Genomic DNA, 10672 nt, shown 5'->3' on the forward strand with positions numbered 1-10672 from the left:
TGACAGAAACAAATAGAAAATAGTCCTGTAAGGACATGGCTTCCAATTAATCTTCACAGGACCCTCACAGATAAAGCCCCTCTCAGGGGTTGCACAATCCAACCCTGCAAAACACTGGAGGAAACAATGACCATGAGCGAGAGCCAGCAAATACAACAAACGGCAGGAAAATTAGTTTCAGGAGCAGGTCAGGGCTCTCCAGAAAGACACCAACCTGGGGGTGCTCGTCTGTGCTTTCATCAGTATACCAACAAAACACAGAGCACTTTTTATGGCCTCACTTATGATACAGTAAATAGAATAACAGAGGAGCATGACAGAGTATGTGAATATGAATGTGAGAACAGCTGGAATGTGGGGACTCCAGAGGCCAGGACTAGTCTAGCAGCATGTTTTTGGACTTCGCTATGAGATACGGTCTTGCTGACCCCAAAAGAATCTGAAGATTGCCCCTAGACCTCAGCTCTATTGTGGATCCTTCTCACCTCCTCTACAGCGTTGGAGAGGATCTCTTTCTAGCTGCGCTAACAACTATTGCTTCTGTCAGTACCTGCAGCACACCAGCAGGAAGGAGATCCACTTTGGCAGCCCACAGCACCTGTGCTTCGCTGTCAGGCAGGAGCAGGTAATTCTTCAGAACTGCACGGAGGAAGGCCCGGCCATCCACCAGCAGCACTGGGACTTCCAGGAGGTGAGTAATCGGTTCAGGAAGAGCCTGGTGGTGCTGCTGGTCAGAGGAGCTGCTGGTTGGCACTGCATCCTGGCCTCTTCTAAGAGGTCAGGTGTGACCGACCTCTGCCTCTGCTTTTGAACTTAGTGGATGGGCAGTAAGTCCTCGGGGGAGGAAAAGACAACCCAGCAGCAAAGTTGGGCCACTGGCATCTTCAAATGTAATGATTTGTGAGCTACATGTCTCTGTGTAGCTCTGACACTGGTCATTGCAGAGAGAGGGATCCACTTCTTTTTGAAGTTTATTAGCTCAGTTCACAGGTGGAATGGTGAGGCATGTTACAGAAGCATTCAGCCACCTTGGGGGTGTGGTTTAGGAGCAATTCAAAGTTTCTCCCCCATCAAGAAACTTCAGATGTAGATGTAGTTGTAAATATATAGATACATAGATATCACTTTCTTCCTTTTAATGCAAATTCCACTGTAAGTATTTAATCATTTTAGTAAAATTTTTACCCCTATTACCTTGGGGGAAAGAAACTATAGATCCTTTCTAGAATTCAGGGAGGAAGTAGAAGCAATGTCAGTGCTTAGGGAGAGGGAGCAGGTCCCATATACAGAATCGGAATCGGTAGGTGACACTATCAACACTGTGTCCATACACAGCTTTTTCTCCACTTCAAATTCTTCCTGAAATGAGTTGGGGTATTAACATACAAACAAATAAATACACATATTTTAAAAAGTTCTTTTCTTCAACTTCTACTTGGGAATAAAAAGGATAAAATGACTAAGCAGAATCCTTTGAATTGGTACTCTTAAAGCAGGTTGTGAAAGAAGAAAATCATCTAACGGAAAACTGAAGCTAAGCTCACAGTAAGCACTTGAGAACAAAACACTTGGGACTTTGGTGATCAGCTGAAGGCAGGACTCAAGGGGCCCGCAAATGCTCCAAGAAGTCTTTTTTTTTTTTTTTTTTTTTTTTTTGAGACAGAGCGTCACTTTGTTACCCAGGCTGGAGTGCAGTGGTGCGATCTCAGCCCACTGCAACCTCTGTCTCCTGGGTTCAAGCTATTCTTATGCCTCAGCCTCCTGAGTAGCTGGGATTGCAGGTGTGAGCCACTGTGCTTGGCTAATTTTTGTATTTTTTGTAGATACAGGGTTTTGCTATGTTGGCCACATTGGTCTTGAACTCCTGACCTCAGGTGATCCACCTGCCTCAGCCTCCCAAAGTGCTGGGATTACAGGCATGAGCCACGGTGCCTGGTCTCAAAGAAGTCTTATAAGCCAAGTTAAGGTCCTTTGTATATTATCTTAAAGGATTTTTCTAAGCAAGTCCTATTAATAAGATACGCTTTAGAAACAGCATTTAAAAATAATAAGTAAAAGATTGGGGAGTAAGATATACCCAGCTTATTTCAGGCATTAATAAATAATACTTTTAAAAGTTATTATCATTCAGCCAGAAAAAGGAATGAGGTACTATTTACAATAAACAGAGGTGGCACTGTTTACAATAGCCAAGAAGTAAAAGCAACCCAGGTGTCCATCATAGAAGAAGAGATAACAAAATGTGGTATTATATACATACTATTCAGCCTGATAAAGGAAGAAAATACCATCACCTGCTACAACATAGGCATATCTTGAGGACATTAAGCTGGTGAAATAAGCTAGTCACAAAAGGACAAACACTGTATAATTCCACTAATATGAGATATCTAAAGTAGTCAAATTAATAGAAACAGAAGCTAAAATAGTGGTTACTAGCGGCAGACAGGGGAGGAGAAAAAGGGAATTTGTTTATTAATGAGTGTAGAGTTTCAGTTTTACAAGATAAAAGAGTCTGGCTATCTGTTTCATAACAATGTGAATATATTTAACACTAGATTAACATTCTTCTTCTTCTTCTTCTTTTTTTTAATGGAGTTTTGCTCTTGTTGCCCAGGCTGGAGTTCATTGGTGCAATCTTGGCTCACTGCAACCTCTGCCTCCCGGGTTCAAGCGATTCTTAGCCTTAGCCTCCTGAGTAGCTGATGTTAGAGGCACCACCCATCACTATGCCCAGCTAATGTTGTATTTTTAGTAGAGGTGGGATTTCACCATGTTGGCCAGTCTGGTCTGGAACTCCTGATCTCAGGTGACCCGCCCGCCTTGGCCTCCCAAAGTGCTGGGATTACAAGTGTGAGCCACCTTACCAGGCCTGTTAGATCATTCTTGGATTGCTATAAAGAAATACTTCAAACGGGGTAATATATATGCAAAGGGGTTTAATTGGCTTGGCTCATGGTTCTACAGACTGTACAGGAAGCACAGTGGCATCTGCTTCTGGGGAGGTCTCAGAGAGCTTTTACTCATGGCAGAAGATGAAGTGGCAGCAGGCATATCACATGGTGAAAGCAGGAACAAGAGGAAGAGAGTGGGGGAGGGGGTGTCACACACTTTTAAATGACAGATGGTAAGAACTCACTATCACAAAGTACCAAGCCGTGAGGGATCTGTCCCCATGATCAAACATCCCCCCACCACAGCCCCACCCCCAGCACTGGTGATTACAATCCAACAGGAGATTTAGGTGGGGACCAAAATCCAAACTGTATCAACTACTGGATTTTATACTTAAAAATGCCTAAGATGGTAAAAGTTTTGACATGTGTTTTTATCACAATTTTTTAATAAAAGTCTGGGTGTAGTGGCTCACGCTTGTAATCCCAACACTTTGGGAGGCGGAGGTGGGTAGATCATGAGGTTAGGAGTTGAGACCAGCCTGGCCAATATGGTGAAACCCCATGTCTACTAAAAATACAAAAACTAGCCAGGCATGGTGGCATGCGCCTGTAGTCCCAGATACTTGGGAGGGTGAGGCAGAAGAATCACTTGAACCTGGGAGGTAGAGGTTGTAGTGAGTAGAGATCTGTTGCCCACTGCACTCCAGCCTGGGCAATAGAGCAAGACTTTGTCTCAAAAAAATAAAATAAAATAAAAAATAAAAATAAGTAGAGAAAGAAAGAAAAAGAAAGGTTTGTGGTACAATGTGGATGAACCTTAAAAATATTATACACAGTGCCCAACACTTTGGGAGGCAGATGTGGGTGGATCACTTGAGGTCAGTAGTTTGAGACCAGTCTGGCCAACATGGTGAAAACCCATCTCTACTCAAAATACAAAAAAGTGGACGTGGTGGCATGTGCCTGTAATCCCAGCTACTCGGGAGGCTGAGGCAGGAGAATCACTTGAACCTGGGAGATGGAGGTGGCAGTGAGCTGAGATTGTGCCACTGCACTACAGCCTGGGAGATAGAGCAAAACCCTGTCTTGGGGGGAAAAAATTACACAAAGTGAAAGAAGCCAATTACAAAAGGCCACATTTATATAGTTTCATTTATATGAAATGTCCAGAATAGGAAAATCCATAAATACAGAAAGTAGATTAGTGATTAGTCACTGGGAGGATGGAGGAATGGGAGTGACTGCTGATGGGTGGAGGGTTTCCTTTTACAGTGATGCAGATATTCTTCAATTAGATAGTAGTGAAGATTGTACAGCTTTGTGAATACTTACGTACTTTAAAGGGGTAATATTATGATCTCTGTATTAGTCTGTTCTCACACTGCGATAAAGATATACCTTAGACTAAGTGATTTATGAAGAAAAGAGGTTTAATTGACTCACAGTTCTGCAAGCTGTACAGGAAGCATGGCTGGGGAGACCTCAGGAAACTTACAATCATGGCAGAAGGGGAAGAGGAAGCAAGCCCCATTTTCACATGGTGGAGCAAGGGAGAGAGAGAGAAGGAGGAGGTGCTGCACACTTTCAAACAACCAGATCTTGTGAGAACTCTGTGATAAGAACTGCCAGGGGGATGTCTGCCTTCATGATTCAATCACCTCCCGCCAGGCCCCTCCTCCAACGCTGAGAATTACAATTCAACATGAGATTTGGGTAGAGACACAGAGCCAAACCATATCAATCTCAAAAATTAATAAATGAATGATGAACAAATAAATAGGCATTTTTAGAATTGCTGGTTAAGGTTATTTAACTTTTCATAAAGAAATTAAATTTTTCTTGAAAAGGAGAAGATTGGCTTCGATATTAAATCTGGTGATTTTGAGCAGGGAATAGCCATAGCCTTCTGAACATGACCGGTTTAGGTCTTCAGTATATCCCAGAGGTCTTGCTCACTGCTACAGCCTGATAACAGCAGTGCCCAATTGGAGGATTAACAGGAGGTAAAGTGATTAAATAGTTTTGAAAGCAGATTTACAAGTACAGTGATAACAATGACTGTCACAAACGCCAAAAGCAAAGATGAGTAAAGACCCAACATGCTCTGGGAATTACACTAACCAGAACTTTCTAAGAAATGGCACAACTACACAACTACAATAAAGATAATTGCATTAGTTACCCCTAAGGTTTTGAGTGACATCCAAATTTTAGGACTACCTAAATCATATTTTATGTTAAAATACCACAATTCCTTTCCAGGCCAGTTCACACTACTGTTATTCTCTTAATGATGAGCGCAAATCTTAAAAATATTCTCTTTTGCTGACTGATTGTGGGGGATTGGTTCTCTTTTCTTTTTTCTTTTCTCTTTTTAGAATGGGATGCTTGTCCACATTCTTTCTGGGAAATGCATGGAAGCTGTGGTGCAAGAAAACAGTAAAGACTTGTACTTGCGCCAGTGTGATGGGAAAGCCCGCCAGCAGTGGCGATTTGACCAAGTCTATGCTGTGGATGAACGATGAATGTCAGTGTCAGAAGGAAAAGAGAATTGTGGCCATCACAGTTCATCTCCAAGTGAACTTAAAGAGCTTATGTATTTCATGAAGCTGGCCCTTTTGTGTTTGTGCTCCTGGTATTAGGAGAGAAAAAGCTCCATGAAAGAATATAGAAAGTTTCTCCTTTTCACACCTTATTTCATTGACTGCTGGCTGCTTGCTTTCTTTTTTTTTAAGGATCCATTTTATCACTGTCTTCATCACTGGGAAATGATTATTACACAGTACAGAAGATTCGTTGTTTTTCTCCACTGAGCACTTAACAATTGCTTTCCCTCTGGCCTGTACATTCTCTGGCAGCACCTCCAGGATACATAAATCCAATGGATCAATGTATTTGTCTTCAAATGGCCTTAACTTGGATTGTCTGTTTGGCCAACCATGAAAATTCCGGAGTGAAGTGGGTGTAATGGCCTGACATTCCAAAAACTCTGAATTGGGTTTATGAGCACAAATGTTGTGTTCGTTTGTTGAGCCACATCTCAGAAGAAGAAAGGAAGCTGCAGAGAGGAAGTTTAGGGCTGGAGAGAAGACGCAGGAGCACTTTGGCCCAATCCGCCAGCTCAACCCAGCAGCTGAGAAGAGTCAGAGACCTTGGAAAAGACATTTTCATGTTCATGAGAATTTCTCCCGTTACGGAGAATTTCCTTCCTAATGAGAATCTACCTCCATTCACCCTTCTGTGTCTCTTCTCTATCTTGGTTAATGATGACCAGATTCCCTTGCAATCGATTTCTCTTTAGTCCTTGGTGTCAGAAGTATCAGCACAAACTGAGCATTCCCATTAACAAAGGTATTCACAGTTGAGAAACTCTCTTGCTGGGCGTAGTGGGCTCATGCCTGTAATTCCAGCACCTTGGCCTCAAGGTGGCCAGATCACCTGAGTTCAGGGGTTTGAGACCAGCCTGGTCAACATGGCGAAACCCCGTCTCTACTAAAAATACAAAAATTAGCTGGGTGTGGTGGTGCATGCCTGTAATCCCAGCTGCCTGGGAGACTTTGGCAGGAGAATCGCTTTAACCCAGGAGGCAGAGGTTGCAGTGAGCCAAGATCACACCACTGTACTCTAGCCTGAGTGACAGAGCAAGACTCCATCTAGGAAAAAAAAAAAAAAAAAAAAAGAAAAAAAAGAAAAAAAAAAGAAACTATCTTGTTACCTTGTTACAGGGTTTGCACTGACTGGATCAGAAAGAGCAACCTTTCCAAAAAGGCAAACCTCCCTGGAAGGAGAATTCTTATGACAGGTAACAATTGGGTGTTAACGTTCATGAGAGCTGACAGGGCCATTTCTGAGCCCGTATAACTGTCTGGGACCCTCAAATGTGTCCACAGGTTGAATGTTCATGAGTGTGGGAAGAGCACGGCTCATCTGGAGCACAGCAGAGGCTAATAAGAGGTAAATGAGTTTCTTTGCCCTGACCCGGCCCGGCTTACCTAGTTCAGCCATAAGAGTTTGCTGAGTGGGATGGGCTCTGCTATTTAAAAAAACACCATTCATATTCATTTTTCTCCAGATAGAGTTACCTTTCCACATTGTCAGCTTAGAAATCTTCCCCTAAAGATGCTGATCTCCTTTTGGCTGTCTCAGAACACAGCATCCTTCAAATAAGAAAAACTGGGTGGCAAGTGCAGTGTTTCCAAACAATACCTATCATAACCATGTATTCATTGTCTACCTACTAAGTCAAGGTTTCACTGTATTTCTCCTTCCTCAGAATACACTCTGGACCTGTGCTGTATAATGTGGTAGCCACTAACCAAATGTGGCCATTTTCATGTAAATTCATTAAAATCAAAGAAAATGTAGAACTCAATTCCTCAATTGGACTGGCCACATTTCAAATGTTTACTACCCACCCGTGGCTAGGGTCTACTGTATTGGTGAGCACGGATACAGAACATTTCTTCATCACAAACTGTTCTGGTGGACTGATCTAGATAGATTCATCATCCCTTCTAGAGAAAAGACTTTAGCCACTGCCTTCTTGCTTCAGACCCATCTGTATTTAAAACAAGTTTCCCTAAATCCCAAGACTGAGATGGAGCTAAAAATTCTCAGTTGGCAACCATGTAAAGGGTATTAGTGGTTGAAGAAAAAAAAATTTTAAGACCTCTATTTTTTAAATGACCTTTATTATTGGCATTGTGGGTATTTGAAGTTGCTGGGATAAATTAATATAATTAAGTAAAAGGCTGAATTCAATTGTGTAAGTTGTTGTTGGTGGTAATTAACAAAAGGACCCAGATGGCTTATTGCTTAATTGGTTGAACAAAGCAAGAATGTAGTGTTTCTTGGTTCCTCAACCAGCTTTATGATTTATTACTTTATTACAGAAGTGGCTGTCAACTCAGTCCCTGGCTGGTACTTATAGACCCTTAATTTGAAAAAAACAGATGCTTCCATTTAGTTTTAAAAGGACCTTCTCCTTTAGTGTAACCAAGTGTACAAATTCCCTTCTCTATGAACTCAGCATTCGTTTTATCCATAATGGTCCATTTAAAAGTAGAGAAACTTGTCAGTGGAGAGATCTGATGTCCAAGAGACTGATTTCACTTGTCTCTGAGTTTTAAAATTGGATTTCGTTGTTTGTTTTTTAAGACTGAATTTTGTTACCACCTCCACCATATTAATCATCATTATTAACTATCCCACTGGAGAGAACAGAAGTGGGAGTTGAACAATGAGAATACATGGACCCAGGGAGGGGAACATCACACACCAGGGCTTGTCGGGGGTTTGGGGAGCAAGGGAAGGGAGAAGATTAAGATAAATACCTAATGCATGTGGGGCTTAAAACCTAGATGACAGGTTGATGGGTCCAGCAAACCACCATGGCACATGAATACCTATGTAACAAACATTCACGTTCTGCACGTGCATTCCAGAACTTAAAGTAAAATAAACAATAATAATAATAGTCCCTCAATCTCAAATCTTCTTCCCAGTTTCAACTCCTTCTTACATGAAATGTGCTCTTTGGATATGGCAGTGTGTCCTAGGCATTGTAATAATATTGCTTTAATATTATGAGGATCTTTGCTGGATTAGTAGTTCTTTCCACGGGTACGGGATGTTTATGTTTCTTCATCACCGAAGGCTCTACATAATACTAATACACTAAGTTATCACCACATATAAACAGCCTGCCTGATGGTTTGTCTTCAAAAAAGAATCACCAGAATCACCATGATGACTTTACCCCTAGGGTAAGACTTTACCCCTAGTTTACAAGCTTAGTCCAAGGAGACCAGATTCATGGTCTCCTTTCCTAACAATTCCTAAACTGTTCAGCTAGCTCATAGTGAATGGACCTATGACAAATGCAAAAATGATACAGGCCTTCCTCTGTCTGTCCCTCCCTGCTTCCCTTCTCTCTCTCAGGATGAGAACAGGCCAACCCTGCTGCAGCAGGATTATGAAAAGCTTCTGAAAGGCCTTTAGCTTCTCAGCAAAGTGTGACCAGAGGGTGGGACATACTTTGCTTCATTCAGAGACCCTCAAGAAGGCACTGCTGATCACTCTCCTCTAGGCACAGGCCAAGGGTGGCATTGTTTAACGTCATATTTAAATAAGATCCAGGAAAACCTGACCTGCTGTCTTTGAAGTCATGACTTACCCAGATACACTAATGCTGAAGCTGTTCAGAGGGTGTGAAAGGTGATCACCTAATTAGATTATCCAAAATTTTCCAAAACTCTCCAATCCAATCCATATGGCTATAGCGGGAGCTGCCTCGTTCCCAGCATAAGATCGCACCCCCTCCTCCCAGTTGAACACCTGACTCATGTTGGGCCAATCAGCACATTCCTCAGTAATTTTGTTATTGAGACTAAGAAATCAGTCTCTCTACGAGTGACTTAAGAGATAATGTGAGGCTGGGTGTGGTAGTTCACGCCTTTAATCCCAGCACTTTGAGGGGCCAAGACGAGAGCATCACTTGAGCCCAGGAGTTTGAGATCAACCTAGGCAGTATAGCAAGACCCCCTCCCTACAAGCAAAACAAAACAAAACAAAAATTAGCCAGTTTCATAGCCTGGCCTCAAAATAAATAAATAAATAGATTTAAAAATTTTTAGAAAGAGATAATGTGAGAATGCTGAGCTCTCAGCAGCCTTGTTTTCTGTATACGGCCCCAGATGAATCCAGTCTGGAGAGTGAATTAGAGACAGGTGTGGGGTGGAAGCAACTATACAGATAGTAGCAGAGACGAGGGTGGGTCAGAGCATCTTGATAGTATTTGAGCTGCTGGTTCTAGTTTATTCCCCAGGCCTTGCTCGATGCCTGTCTCCAGAGTGTGTGAGACAACCCGAAATGTTTTTGTTTAACTCAGTGGTCCTCAAATTTTCCTGTGCTCACAAATCAAGTGGGGATTGTGTTAAAGTGCAGATTCTGATTTGGGTCCTGAGATTCTACATTCCTGCAAGCTCCTCGGTAATGCTGATGCCGCTGGCCGGAGACGCCCATGTGAGTAGCAAATGTTGAAATGATTCCAGTAGTTTTCTGGGTTTTTCTAAACTGTTACTTAGAGCTCAGAGAATCCTCACTGGAAGAGTTCTTGTGCTATTCTCCTTTGCTTCACATAGATCTCTTTTTGAAGCCACATGGTAGGATGATTTGATTCTATGTTTTACAGGATAATGCTTTTTTTTTTTTTTTTTTTGGAGACCAAGTCTGGCTCTGTTGCCCAGGCTGGAGTGCAGTGGCACAATCTTAGCTCACTGCAACCTCTGCCTCTTGGGTTCAAGCAATTCTCCTGCCTCAGCCTCCCAAGTAGCCAAGTAGCTGGGATCACAGGCGTGCATCACCATGCCTGGCTAATTTTTGTAATTTTAGTGGAGAAGGATTTCACCATGTTGGCCAGCCTGGTCTCAAACTCCTGACCTCAGGTGACCCACCCGCCTCAGCCTCCCAAAGTGCTAGGATTACAGGCGTGAGCCACCACTCCCGGCCAGGATAATGCACCTTGTTCAATGTAATAACAGCAGTTGTTAATTCATTTTCCTCTCTTCCCTCAACATTCTTCCTCTTTCCCATTCTGTCTGCTAATTCTTCTCTTTTGACCAGCGGAGTTTTTAAACCGTTTTTGTTTTCTTGCTGTTTGTCTGTGGTCATGTTGTCCCTCCCTCACTTTCTTTATCTTGCCCCCAACTTCCCTCTATTTCTCATCTTTGAGCGAACCTGCTTTTCCAACACCATGTTCTTGTGGTAACTTTTAT

At 42.4% G+C, this 10672-nt stretch overlaps 1 protein-coding gene across 1 annotated transcript in view; it reads left to right on the top strand.

The window, feature by feature from the left end:
* Positions 1-8373, top strand: part of GALNT15 (polypeptide N-acetylgalactosaminyltransferase 15) — a 52573-nt gene extending 44200 nt beyond the window's left edge. The window contains 3 exon segments of the mRNA XM_003924935.4: positions 548-691; positions 5276-5365; positions 5367-8373. Of these exon segments, the coding sequence (XP_003924984.2) occupies positions 548-691; positions 5276-5365; positions 5367-5504 (372 nt within the window). The 3' untranslated portion in view covers positions 5505-8373.
* Positions 8374-10672: the final 2299 nt, after the last annotated feature.

Source organism: Saimiri boliviensis, chromosome 9 (assembly GCF_048565385.1).
Source record: "Saimiri boliviensis isolate mSaiBol1 chromosome 9, mSaiBol1.pri, whole genome shotgun sequence".
Taxonomy (NCBI): domain Eukaryota; kingdom Metazoa; phylum Chordata; class Mammalia; order Primates; family Cebidae; genus Saimiri; species Saimiri boliviensis.